Source organism: Corvus brachyrhynchos, unplaced genomic scaffold, assembly GCF_000691975.1.
Source record: "Corvus brachyrhynchos isolate BGI_N302 unplaced genomic scaffold, ASM69197v1 scaffold10, whole genome shotgun sequence".
NCBI classification, from domain to species: Eukaryota; Metazoa; Chordata; class Aves; order Passeriformes; family Corvidae; genus Corvus; species Corvus brachyrhynchos.
Window position 1 is genome coordinate 6,018,713 of NW_008236180.1, and position 14,577 is coordinate 6,033,289.

Consider the following 14,577-nt stretch of genomic DNA (forward strand, 5'->3'; position numbering starts at 1 on the left):
ACTCAGAATGGGAGCAATACTGTGATCAATTCAACCATCAGTGTGGGGAGTTTTCCTGCTGTTGCCACAGCCACTGTGGGATCTGGAGTTTCTCTCCAGACGTCACTTGTGAACAGCCAGTCTGGTTCCTCTGTGCCAGCAGCTCCTGCCACACAGGTCATCAAATCTGAGTCTCCTAAAACTATAGTCCAGGCAGTATCCCAACAGCAGACACTGGCTACTGGTGGCCAGCCCAGTACTACAGGGGGTAACATGATTATTGGGCAAACTATGCAAGCTGGGCTCTCTAATGTTGCTCCCAATCCTGGTGGGATACCTCCTGCAGCTCCTGGCACCCCCACAGGAATGGCTAAAGGCACTGCCAATACAGTGGCACAAAGTCTGCCAAGGACTCCAACACCAACCACGAGTGGAATCAGAGCAACTTTGACTCCTACAGTTTTAGCACCTCGTTTGCCTCAGCCACCTCAGAATCCAACTAACATTCAGAATTTTCAGTTACCACCAGGTAAGTCAGAGGATTGAGGGGTTTTATTTTGGAAGTGTATTTCTTGCAGGGAAGAAGGAATCCAAGTAAGATTCTGTGCCATTTAATTCTGAATTGTGGAAAAGGCATTACATGTAACAATGAGAATGGTCTGATGTTGAGTAGTAGTAGCATAGTAGCATCCCACTACTTAGTGTCTGATTTTGGGTGACCAGAAAGTCTTTTCAGCAGTAATTGAAAATAATTCTGCCTGGTATCTTTGTTCCAATGTGAGTGTAGATGAAGCTGCAAACTGCCAAAGTGTGACAATGGAATATTATCCAATAAAATGTTGTTATTTCATTAGCACAAAAGACATTTTGACTTTTCAGGCGGTTTTGTCAGGAGTTTGTAACCTTTATGTGCTGCTCGGTTCCCTCCTGTCCCTGCGTGCCCCCAGTACCACAGAGCTCTTGTGAACAGAGAAGCAGCAGATACAACACAAGAAAACTACCTACTTTTGCTTTAAATACCTTCAAAGTGTGACTTAAAAACTCACAGATTTGAAGCTTATGATCATCTTTTTAGTCACTGGCATTCTGATACAAAAGGCAGACTTCCTATGTCCTTACCTCACCCTGTTGTGTCTAGGGCTGCAGCTTTTGTAGTAGCTTGTCTCATGCTTAGTGCTGAGCATCTCTGGACAAGGAATCTAGTCCTGAACTCAGTAGGTGAGTGAAAGGCAGGATGAGAAGTGTTTCTTTGCTCAAAATTGTTCTGCCCTCCTTAAATATCCTAGATTTGGGGATTTAATGTTATATATTTGCTATTATTTTGAATCAGGCTTGTTGCTTGTATCCACTTTGACTTTCAGCTGCAAATACTTGTGTGAACCTACACATTACTTCCTGTCCTCCTAATAGTACATACAATAGCTGGATTCTTACTGGTTACTGTTTTCAGGGCAGTATGCAAAGAACAGCTAATTAAATTTTGCTAGTAACGCTGAAATCGGTGGTGGTTTTAGTGGGTGGTCTTAGTAAAATACAAGCGGTCTTAGTAATAACCCATCTCTTGGAACTCCTGCCCAACCTCAGAGCAATGCACCTGTCACATAAAGTAGATCAGGAATTACGTATTGTGTTACTAAACACTGTGTTTTTGTGTAATGTGCTATCTGTGGTCTGTGATGCCATGTAGTTTGATGAAGTCTATCAAACATTCTGTGTATCCAAGTACTAACTGGTATAAATATTCCTCTTTCTTTCTTTTTTTTTTTTTGCTGTTGAAGATTGTTCCATATATGAGTAATTTGAATGACATGTTGCTAATTTAAAAAATAGCAGTAAAACTCAGATCTTGAAATCCCAGTGCTTGATATTGAAGCCTGTAAATTGATAGGTTGGAAAAGCCTTCTTTTATTTATTGCCATAATGTATCAAAGGATTGATCCAGTTTAGTCTATTGCCATTTATACCTACATTTTTTGTTAATACTGCATTATAAACCTGATTATGGGGGAAAATACTACTGTGGAGTCCAGTGGGACCTTTTTTCAGGTAGCTGATGTTTTCAGACTGCCACAGCATACTGAAATGTGTTACTCTTAGAAGCAGCATTGCCAGTCCTTAAGCAAAATTGGACCATAAATTGTTCCTTTGGAGTTCTTGATAGATCAAAGTAAAACAATACAGGTTCTAAGCACTTGGATTTTTATTAAGCACTTTTTTGTCTGTCCTACACTTAAAGAAATATTTATAACTTCAAAAGAATAAGCATGACTTAAGCAAGTATATGTGACTGGATATATAGAATTTGGAAACTGAGTTCTTGCATGATAAGACAGACTTAATATTGAAAAGGGTTTTTTTTTTAGTAGAACTGATTATTTTTCTTTTACATTGCTTTAGTTTGGTTTTTTTATACTTTGTAAAAGTACCCAGCTTTGAAAATGCTTTGCATAAACCATTTCTTTCAAAACACTTAAGAACTGATGGATGCTGGGCTCTTACAAACATCTCTCAGGCGCAAGGTCCAAGCACCTCTGCAAGTTTGGCCACGTGCAACTGCTGTGATCTTCAGCAGAGTGCAGGGACATTCATAGTGAAAGGAGTGTATGTGGCTGTGCTTTTGAAATTGTATTTTAAATGACAGCATCAGAGGCCAGAGTTTTGGAGGCAGTTTGGTAGTGTGAAGCTGCAGTGCCTGTGTGCTGTGCACCTACTGCATGCATCGAATTTGCATTCACGAGTTTGTTTTTAAAAGTCAGTAGTGTGTACTAGTAAGAGTTTCTAAGACAGCGCTTGAAATAGTTTGAAATCATACACTGCGCACACAGCTTTTTACAACAAGAATTATAAACACTTAGAAAGAAAATTCTGATGGAAGGTTTGACCATGACAACACAGGTTTTACAGTTATTTTCTTATCCAGAATTACTGTTTCTAGCTCTCCAAAATACAGTTACAATGTCACATGCATGGAAAGCAGAATATAAAATGTCAGCAGGAGTTACTAAGCTGTGACTTGAAAATTAGGAACCTTTCAAGGTTTCAAATGTTTTCTTCAAAAGAGCGCATGGAAAATAAACTCCATCAATGGTCTTTAAAACAGATTACTTTTAGAATAATACTTTGTATCTTATTAAGGCAATTGTGCAACAAACCTTGACTGACCAAATTGGAATGTTTGAAGAGCCAGTGGGCCATAATTGTTGTGACCTTACTGGATTTTGGTATATTTCTTCTCCAAGGAACTGGACTATTGAGAATACCTGTGTATTAATGATGGTCTTTCACTTCTGACATCTTTGAGGAGAAGACTGTTGTGCTTAGTCTTTTCTTCAGGAGCCTGTGTTTGGATCTTTGTGCTCCAGTTGGACAGGTTTGGGTAATGAAGGTCCCAAAATAACCCTATTTATACCTTCCTAGAAAAGACATGGAAATATTGTGAGATGATTCTGTAAGGGGGTGGGAATACAAGTTTATACAATACCTCCTTAAGGATGTGACACTAGTGAAACTGACTGGAAATAAATTGAATGAAGTTTGTTGTTTCTGAGCACTTCAGTAACGAGAAATGTATTACGTACAATTATATGGTAAGAGCTAGAAAATCAGTTGGTTTATTAAAGCAGTGAGTCAGTCTTCCACTGTTAGAGGTGCTCAGTAAAGTATAACTGGAGTTATGCCCTAAAATTTATCTTTTGCATTCTAAGAGTGTAAAGTGTTTAGAAGTCATTGCTGACACAGGGTAGAACTATCTTGTTAAATGGCAAAACTTGGGTACTTTGAAACAATTTTTGAAAATCCCCTCTTGTCCAGCAGTGCTGTAGTACAAACGCAGCATCTGTGAGTTTATGCATACTTAGCAGTACTGTCAACTTGGGGTTCAAAGATGTGGTTTCTCTTTTTGCAAGTTCGTGTTGCTACTCTCTTCTGCTTTATCTTTATGCACAAACATCTCATAATAAGTTTTTAAGCCGAGTGCTTAGACAAAGAAGCAGATTGATGAGTGCTGAAGGTATCCGGTAAGAATAGTATAGAGCAGGTAGGTCTGGACAGTTTTCTCTACTAGCTTAGGTGAAATTGAAATCTAGAAACTTTCACTTCCCTCTGTCCCTCTCTTTTCTTTTACCTTCTGAGTGACTGTTAGTACTTATGAAAATTTGGTGGCTTGGCCATAAAGACTGGTATTTTCCTGATTAAATACACTTTGGTGACATGTAGTCCTGTTGAAGATAGCAGATAGGATGGCTTGTCTTCATGGGTTCTTTTTTAACTTCTACAGTCATGACCAGTTTTCCCACTAGCAGTAGAGCAGTTCTGCAGCTGTTGTAGAACAGAATTGTTTTGCCTTGTATCTAAAAATAAAACCTTTTTGATTACTTTCACAAAACTCAGTTGGATCTGCCAGTAGCTGATGATAGGGGATGAGACTATGAATTTCTTCATTGCTTGCTTTCTGGAGGGCATCTCATGTGCCTCTTCTGTGGTGAGGACAGGATGGGCCTTATAGACTGAGAAACTGCTGGGGCCCCTGTAACAGTGGAACATTCCAGCGTTCTGAAGTCTACCAGTGGTTAAAATTTACTGCTGGTGCTTTCCAGAAGCAAAGAATACCTGAAAGAGCATCAGTGCTGTACATCTGCACATCCTGGAAGATGTTCTACATGAATATGCATGCTCAAGGTTTTCTTCGTGGCCTCAGAGGCTCAAAACTTCATTTGGTGTTAAATGGGAGCTTTTTTGTAGAATCCGATTGTTCTTTAGCTTGTGTTCACTATCCAAGAAGGATTTGAACTTAGGCCATGGTTATGGTGGCTTTAGAATGGGAAAACTACGTGAACATATGGTTTAAAGCATGGTTTTCGGTCCTTTTGACTTGAGCAGTCATACTTTTTGAAGCTGGAGTAACTGAAAAATAACTTCTGCAGTAGTTTTATTTCCTTCAGTTGGGAGTTGGGGTGGTAGGTGGTCGGGCAAAGGAGAGTGTATAAAAATGGAGAAGGGTGGCAACTGAGAAGAATCAAATCAAACAATTTGTGTTACTTTTTTGTACTGAATGCCTCATTCTTTGGGTTGCCTTGTACTTGAAACATGTACCCCAGAAGTTCCCAAAGTAACTAGGATGTAGATAGATGAGGAAGTCATCAGAATTCCATTATATAAGGAATACAGAAAGGAACAGAAGAAATACTATGAAGTAGTGGAATGTGGTTGTTTCTATTTCTCACTGACTAGTAAGCGAGTTCAAACATATCCTCATTATAGTTTCCCTGTATGTTCCATGTGCTGCCAATATTATGCCTGTTAACTGTGTTGGCATGGCTCGATTTTGTTAAAAATAATGTCTGCAATGCACCGTGACAATGGGGGCTTCTTAGAGTACTTACAGTATGTTTTACTTTCAAAGCATTTTACAGACTTAATCCTTGAAACATGCCTGTGTGGTTGGTAAATAAAGTAGTATGAACTCTGCTTTAGAGCTGGGGAAAAGAGCAAGTTAGAGAAGTTCTGACATGCCCAAGGCCATGCAGGAATCAATATTTTGCCAGGATTAGAGCTTGGGAGTCCTATACTTGGCATGTAAAGCAGTATCTGTCTTTGTGGAAGATAACTGTGGATCTCTTCTGCAGAACTCTTCTGGGTGAGGGGTGGATTTTATGTTCAAATCATGCATCAGCAAAAGGAACATTCTGCTTTATTTGGAATCTGCTACATCAGATCTGCCATATGTCACCAGACTGAAAGTTGTGTTTGTTCGCATTGCAACTTCCATAACTGAGGACTCCTGCATGCTTGGCTTTGTACCCCAAAGAACCTGAGGCTCAGAGAGCTGTGCAATAGGGTTTTTTTGTTCTGTTAAAGAGTATCTTGATGTTGTGCACATCTGATAAGACTATGTCGTTAAGTGATGGGATCTAATGGGAATATAATTGTGATTCTGTTAAGCTATGAAAGCTATTAACTCTGATTACATATTGTTCAGTTCTGTTATGAAAAATACTGTTCCCAACAGCCTTTGGAAGTGCGTGTATGGATATGTCTGTGTGATCTTCAAATGGTGATCTTTCAAATGGGGGTTTTGGGTATCCCTAAGCTTGTGATAAAGATTTGGTCAATAACCAGAAGTGATTTATTTCTTTTGAGCCGTTTTGCACTCTACAAGAAGTTACATGTTTTCCATCCCTGAAAATCTAGCAGGTTGCATGTGAAACCTTCTTGGTTTGAGGACCACAAATTTGAATGTTGTCCAGAACTTGAATCCCTTAACTAACACAGGATGCTGCAGCCAAGTTAGCAAACTGAGGTGAAAATGCATCAGTTTCGTGTACTGATAAGACACAAATTATATCACAAACTCTTCAAATGAAGTGTTTTGGTGTACAAGAACTCTTACTGTTGTTTGTCTTCCCTGTTTTGGAAAATGATATGTAAATATAATTCTAAAAAGAATTATGAAGTAGTTCTGGAACACAGTTGAAATACGGCTATTAAAACTATCTGGGTTCAAGGAAAGAGAACATACTGGTGTGTGGAAAGGTTGCTTTATGTAAAAACTCTGTGATCAAATACAGAGTCTGCTCAGAAGGAACTGGACATAGAAGTCACTTAACACATTAAACATCTTTTGTTAGTATATGCATTTTTTTTGTCAGAAATATTAAAAATCAGCATTTTTACCTGAAAATAGCTACTCTTGCCAAGATTATTGTTTGTGTTGAAACTTTATGAATGTTTATAACTCTATTTGTCTGCCTAAATCTTCTTGAATTTGTTGTCATTGCTTCATGTAAAAAAACAGGGCTTTTGCTAGTTGGAAGACTGTTAGCAAGTTTAGCTTTATGTTAGGCACATAATCTCTTGTGAAAAAAAGATTTGAAGAGGTAGTGGCATGAAGAAAAGAATTTTGAAAATACTGTTTCTCGCAACTGAAGCCAATGATAGAGAGGAGATTTTAGTCATGGTTAATAGACAGTTATTTCAGGTGTATTTTGAACCCTAGAGCTCTGTGTGAAGGAAGGCCAAACTCTAGGGAGAGTTGCTCATAGGTGACAAAGGGCTTTTTCTTTACACAGCTACAGGTCTGTTCCTGTGTGCATATAGTTGTATCAGCCTTCTTGCATCTGCTTCCTCGTAAGAGAAGCAAAATTGCTGATACAACCTGTACACAGACCAGGCTGTAATTAAACAGGTATAAAGATTATCTGATCATCCATATTTCAGATTAGATGAGGCCTTCTTTTTTTTTTTTCATTCAAGCCATGGACATGTGAATAGAGCTTTTTGGTTGTTTTAAACCTTCTAGGACAGTTTTACCTCAGCTTACCCTGGAAATTTTTATCCCAGTTCTAATCTGTGGGAATTTCCTCCCAGAAATGCTGGTTGTCTTCTGGAGGTGCAGGTGTCTCAAGGAACTGAGAGCCAGTATTTTACCACAAAGCCTCCTGTCTTGGAGTAATTTTCTTCAGCTGTCTTTAGCATAATATTTAATGTAAAATACAATAGTTGTCCTTGAGGTCTTATTTATGCCTTTAAGGTTTTTTTTAAAGTACAGGATATTTTTTCGTGAGAACAAAACGTTGATTATTGTCGCTGTGTAATGGTATAGATTATCAGTAATCAAGAAAGAGCTGGTAATTATAAGGAATTGGTACACCTGCTGAGCACCTCAGTAGAGCTGTCTTTAAGGCGTTGTACAAATGTAGCTGATCTTTGAATCTGTAGCTGTTGTCAGACTCAAAATAACTTCTTAAAAAGATGAGTTTCTCTACTTAGATTACCAGTAATCAGAAAGTTGCACTTTGAACATCAAAGGTTGATTCTCAGCAAAATGTGTGAAATAAAATAGGTTAAATAGGGATGGTGCTTTTATTGTGTATTTGTACAGAATTTAGTGCAAGGTCCAACTCAGATACCAAACTCTTTTTGTGGGATTTGGAAAAGTATATTGATGAAAGTAAGTAACTTTTTGCCATGGTAGATCTCTGTTTATAAATTTGAATTGTAACTTATGAGTGCTGCATTTCTTAATTTTGATGCTTTTTCCCTTAAAATGCATTACTAAAATGTATTTTTTCGTAACACATAACCAGTACCAAGACAGGGAATAGCATAAAACTCACATCAGTGTGTAATATTATTTTACATGACTGACATGACTGTCCTAAGATTTGTATTGAATTGAGGAACCCTCTCTTGTAAAAATGGTCTAACTTATGATTGTAACTTGATTAATACATGCTTCCAGAGTAGCTGAACTGTTAAAAGCTATCACAGTGCTTTTGTGCAGAATAAAGCACGTGCTGGATAGACTGTGCTGACAGCCAGCGCAGTTGAAAAATGTGTGCTCTAGATAGCAGAGTATAAACAAAACCCAAGCAATGAGGTGTGGTGCCATGCTCGAGTCTTTCTGAGATGGTTTGAGGGGCAGCAAGGCTGTATTAAGTTGTCTGCACACCTTCCTTCAGTTTATTAATCAAATATTTCTGTAAGGGAGGGTTAGATTTAGAGCCTCTCTCCGAATGTAATAACATCAGGTGCTTTCAGCCTAAGTGGTGGTGTGGCGAGTGGGACCAGTTGTGCTCACATGAGTCAGAAGTGCCAGCTCCAAGGAGTAGCACTGAGGAGTTGCAGCACCTGTGGCAAAAGAGTCGATGGAGGAGACTGGAAGAGTGTTTGTGGAGGGATCAGTGTGGGAGAAGAGATCTGGAGTAGGGAGGCTGACAGTGACTAAACTCTGTAGAAGTTAAAAGACAAGCATGAGGTGTTATTAGTTTTTAACAGACATATGTGCAGTCATGTTTGCAGTAGTATTAAGGGTGGATTGGAAGAAGATAGAAGAGTTCATGCACTGAGCTTCAACCTGTTAGTTCCTTTCTTTCTTCCTTTTTACCAGTGTATTATTTGATTTTCTTTCTTTCCTTGTCCTCCGTGGGGGAGGGGGGAGAAAAGGCACTAATTATTTATAAGTGTTAGTCATACCCAGTCATTAAGCTTAGTCATTACTCAGGACTGTGCATTTGATGGTTAGTAAAAATCAAAACGAAACCTGATTTTGTTGAAAAGCTTTCTAAATTCAAGCTTACAGGTGTGAAAATAATTCTGATTCTGTGTTCAGACTAACTGCAAAAGCAGAGCTATTTAGTAAATGTTGCTATCAGCCAAATGGCATGTAATATCATGTCCCCGTTGATGGTTTGTATTGAACTTGCAGGCGTAGTGTTTGGCATATTCTCAAAGCAGAGTAATTCTGTATGGGCAGTGAGAGAGGCATGAACTCACAGCGGAGGATGTGGAGGGAATGTTTCTGCTGAGGCTGCCTGGGGGAGCTGTCAGTCGGTGGAATTGTCCATTTCGGGTCTCCACAGCCCCGGGTGAAAAGGTGGCATCAGCGAAGGGTTTTCTCACTGCTAAAATTACAAAGAGTGTACACCTAGAGTAGGGTATTCACAGTGGGGAGGAAGTAAAGAAAAGTGTTCTTTATGGCTTCTCATGTGCTTAGTTGTTTTAGGCTGTTGTGTTCTGAAGGAAGAAAACATTGATTTAGAGCATTACTCCTCATTAAGTATTTCTGTACAGCCTGTGGTAATAAATGCAAAGTAACTCGGCCATTCCCATTTCTTCAAGTGCTTGAACAGCACTAATGTTGACACACCTTGGTACAGACAAACTGTCACAAATGAAGACAGGTTGAGTTTTAAAACTTCCTATTCAAAATAACTGATGTAAAGAATTAGTGACACTTTATTTTGTGTCTTCCTTTCTCAAACCCAAATCTGATTTTGGTATAACCACTTTGTTGTTTGATCTAAGTATATTGAAATTAATGGCAGAGCTAAATCTGAATTGCTTGGAGATCAATAATTAAAGCAATTGGTTTAGCTCTTGATAGTGTTTTTCTTAGCTGTTTTGACATCAGACAGATTTGTGTGATGATTGGGTTCCAATTTGACAGAGCACTCCGGTGTTTTGGCTTTGTATGCTTGACTAGAAAGGAATGTTAACACACTTTCAAGGAATATAGCTTTCCAGAGAAGTCAAAATAGTTTCAAATCACATTGTTGTTGAAGCATTTGTCAATCGTTGCTATATAAAATGATGTATTTCCCAGAACAATTCTTACACACCTTTTCAAATGAACAGGTAAGATTTTTTTCCATATGGGATCACTGTTAAATGCAGTGACTTTTTGGCTTTCCAACATTCCAACGTTATTCCTTTAACTATATTCTTAAGAGGTTTGTGAACCAATATTTTACAAATGATTACTTCTTCACCATTTAGACAGTACAGTTGAGTTGGGTTGTTTGAAACTGAACTCTTGCATAGTAAGAGTAAGGAAAAGCTTTTAAAATGAAACAGAGTTTTTTGTCTGCTGGCTCTTGTAAGAAAAACCAAGCAGTTTTTCATAATGTGAACTTTCATACTTGGTCTGTACAAAATGCACTTTCTGTGCACTGCAGTGAGGATTCTTGAGGATATTTGCAAACATATGTTTCACCTGTGTTGGCAACAATGCTAAATCAGCTGTTGAAGAATTAATTTTCCTGAGACCATAATGGCTGTTTGGAGTCTGAATGTGCAGGTTGGGGAGAGTAGTGATAGCCAACACTGGAGTGCTGCAGTAAACTAATGCTGTACCAAAACTTGTAGGCACTGTGTCTGGGTAGAATTCTACTTTACTCCAGAGTGACATGAGTTGAAAAGGAAATGGAATTTGCTTTTGTAGTTCTTGTCTAAAACTCTGTGCCATGCCAGTCTTCACTGTGTGTAGTATTTAGTGCTTGTCAGGAGAGACTCCAAGTACTTTGTGTTAGAGATGCTCTGAAACAACACCTGACAGTCGTGCCATGTTTTTTCATGGTAAATTGTAGCTCACCTTCAGTGCAGCAGGTGCTGAGCATTTAACAGGTCCCTTTCATTGGGCACAGTGTGTCCTATGTGCTCAGCACAGCTCTGTGCAGAACCTCAGCCTCATGGCTTTGGGGTGCCCATTACTCTGGAACAAGGCATGAGGGAATTGGTGCAGACTCTCAGGTTGCTCCAGTGTGCTGGACAGCTCTGTCACTGCCTGGCAGGGAACGTATCTACTACTACCACCTTGTGTTTGTACAGCCTGACCTCATCGTGCCAGTGCAGGGCAGCCACTTGTGGAGCAGCTGAAGTCTCACATAATCATGGGGTTGTTCTGAGCTGGGGCATTTGCTGATACCTCCTGATTCCTGCACTATGGAGACTTCTCCTTAGGCACTGTGCTTTATCCTTGTGGGGCTAAGGTGTCTTCATACAAATAATGAAACAGCAACGTTTGTTGATGAAACTTGAGAGTTTGGATTGCTGATGAGGTCAAAGGCTTTGGCAAGAAAGTTCAAGTAAATTTTTTCTGGACTTGTGCAGCACAGGTCTCCAGAGATTCTAAGCACCTAAACTTAAGTATATCTGCAGTGGTGCATGTTTTTCCTCAGGTACAAAGTAGTGTGTCTTCAATAACATCTAATCCATGTTCTGTCCTACTCATCTTGATTTGTAATCCCTGTTTCTCATGAGTTGATGTGTAGATGGTCCTTCATGAGCTGCTACACATCTGGTTTGTTACAGATGCTAGTCTTTAATGTGTGTAAATAATTTAAATCTGCTAGAAATTGTCTGGTGTTAGGGAAGATTTCCTTAATTACCCAGATTTTCGTGGAGCTGCAGTGGTCTAGTAGACTTCAATAGGTTCTTTCTGCTTTTCTTGGGCTTTCATTCCTGTAGAGTAGGAGTTTGTCCTGGTGGATCAGTTACTGTAAGAGGAGGAATGGTGGATTGTTGGACAGAGTTGGTGTCGGTACCAGGTTATCTTTTCCTTTTCTGCAGTAAGGGACCCTGTCACACAAATCACTTATTCTGAAAGCTCTTCCTGTAGTTTGTATAGGCAGCTGTATTTTTCTCCACCTCTCTCTCTGGTATTCTGGCATTTTTGTATTGGAAAAATATTAGAAACTTTGTCCTTTTATAAGGGTTTTGTCATTCTGAGGTCCCTGTGTAACATGATCCAATCACTTACAGCGCATGGACTCATCCCCTTTGCTTTAGATGGTTTTTGTGGTGTGTGTGATAACTTGCATAACCTTACACACACGTTTACTTTCTGTTTTGTTGCAAGAGAATCTCTTCTGACAATACCAAAAGGATACTTTCATAAAGCTTTCTCTTGCTAGTATGGCACAGCCCATTTAGGATTACTGTCAAATTTTTCTGCCATGTCAAATGTTTGCAGCATCTTGCCACAAATGAGTGTGTGCTCAAGAGCTTAAGGCCCAAAGGGCTTTGACGTGAAGATAACCTCTTAGTGAGCTTCCCTGGCAAATCTAGTTAGGATTTGAAGATTTGTCAGACGTCAGTGGACTGTATGATCAATAACCTTCTTTTCTAGAGGTGTTTGTAAGGACTTTGATTTTCTGCGTCAGAAGCATCAGTTCTCTGGTTATTCTTTCAGGCTTGGACATTCTTTCTGAACACCAGCATGTGTGTCTATTGATTCCTTGCTGCCTAACAGTTCTCCCTGACCCCAGTTGTTTTTTCTTGGGAAGTTTTTCAGTTACTTTTTTATATTAAGAAGAGAACTTCTTCAGGAGACTAGAAGAGGATATTCTCCGTGCACTTTCAAGATATTATATCCATTAATTCTTCTGTCATGTCTCAGAAAAAAAACCAACTTACTAGAAGTCTAGGTTCTTAGTTCTGACTTGATCTGGATTAACCATGAGCTATATTGTGAGTAACAAGCAAAATCTGCAAGCTTGAACCTTCTGTTCTTCTGTTCAGTGTCTGCATCAGAAAGAGAGATGATGTCACTTGGGATTGGATAGGATCCTGTGCAGGGTTTGTGTTTCACAGGCAAGAGTTTTGTCCTTGCACACTGGTAAGCCAGTGACAAGCGTGGGCACACCTTGCTGTGTCCTCTCATTTAGGTGCTTGCTGACTGGAGATGGAGTCCTTCAGTGTGTCCCCTGTGGTATGAATGGAGTTCCTGAGACATGGAGCAGCATCCTGAGAGGTGGCACCGGGATATGCTGCTGTTGGAGTGGCCTCCTGTTGGGTGTGGCTGTCAGAGGGGACACTGCTGGACTGTGCACTTCCTAAGAACACTGATCTGAAGGTGCCTGCTGTATCTGCAGATAGTTTTATCTCCCTCACTGGGAAGTCCAGCTCCTGTAAATGTTATTAATCAAGATTTACCAGTGAAAACTGATAATAAAACAGGAAACCGTTTTGGTTTGGTTTATTTTTTGGATGTAGGGGTACTCTAGCAACAAAGTTGTATGTCTTTGGAATTACACAGATAATCAGAGTGGTCTGCAAAAGCTACAAAATATATTATTAATCTTCCTTATCGTTCTGTTAAATTTTTTCTCTAGTCTTTGTTAAGCCATGTTTCAAAGAAAATGGGAAGAGGGAAGCATTAGGAAAAAAGTCTGGTTTGTGTTTTTCTGATATGTCCTATGGCCAGAGCTCTTCACTTTTTATTCCAGTGCATGATTTTACACATTTTATTAATTGAAAAAACACCAACAAAGAAAAAAAACCCCAAAGCACAACACTTTATAAATGGAAATGTCATTAGCAAATGGGAATACAAATAAGCAAGAGGCAAAGACAACACTGTAGAATCATGCAGCTACATCATATAATGATGGCATTTTCCATCCCAAACAGTCTTGTAAACAGGAGTGGTCTGGGAAGGTCTCCACAGCAAGCAAACATGAGGTGACCATTGTGTGCTGGTCAGGAACACAAGTCTTTTTGGTATCAGGAACAGCCAACTGAGTTTTGTTAATCCTTCATTTGGATTGAATTGTTTAATTCAAACTGAAATATGAGCGTCTTTCAGGATTCTCTTAAGCCTCTAACTTCTAACAAAAAAGTTAATTAATTTTAATTTTAATTAGTTTTTTTAATGAGAGACTTGGAAAGAATTCTTGAATGTTTGCATTTTTAATAGTGAATATGATTTTAGAGTACACGTGATCAGACTTTCTAGGGAAAAGAAGGCGGAGAGATACTTAAAATGGCCAAGTTTTATTGTCACCTTTTTCTAATTGAATGTTTTCAGTGATCTTTATTAGCTGTTTGGTCTCAAATAGTAATTAATCCATTAATCCAGGAACAAAAACCTGGTGGATAAAACAGAAAGATGTTTTTCATCTTTATATATGTTGCTGAATTTAATTGAAACAGTGAGATAAGTTACACAATTCTAGCTGTCTGCTAGTGCCTGTAGTCACTTCTGACCTGGTTCATTCAGCATTTGCAGCCTTATGCATTGGGGTTTGAGGTTATGATACTTACCTGTATTTCAATATTTAAAATATAAGTTCTGGAAAGAAATTTCTTTTTCTACATATGCGGCTGTCAGCCCTTCCTCTTCTCCATTGTCACAAATTGTTAACTGACGTTCATGTATGGATGGAGAGAGGGGGTGTTACAGTGCAACAGTGACTTTGTTTAGAAGTAGGAGATAAATGGGACTTTGTTTTTAATTCTTAATCGAGTTATCTCCAATGACCCTTCTGAACTTCACTGAAAATCCACTTAATGCCAACTTGGGTATAGTTTTGGGTTAGT

General features: G+C 39.0%; 1 protein-coding gene across 1 annotated transcript in view; it reads left to right on the forward strand.

Moving 5' to 3' along the window:
* The window catches only part of TAF4 (TATA-box binding protein associated factor 4), a 36,612-nt gene that overhangs the window by 3,120 nt on the left and 18,915 nt on the right, over window positions 1–14,577 (forward strand). Inside the window, exon 3 of the mRNA XM_008634810.2 lies at window positions 1–508. This exon is cut by the window's left edge and continues 22 nt beyond it. Coding sequence (XP_008633032.1) covers window positions 1–508 — 508 coding nt within the window. The remainder of the gene's footprint in view (window positions 509–14,577) is intronic.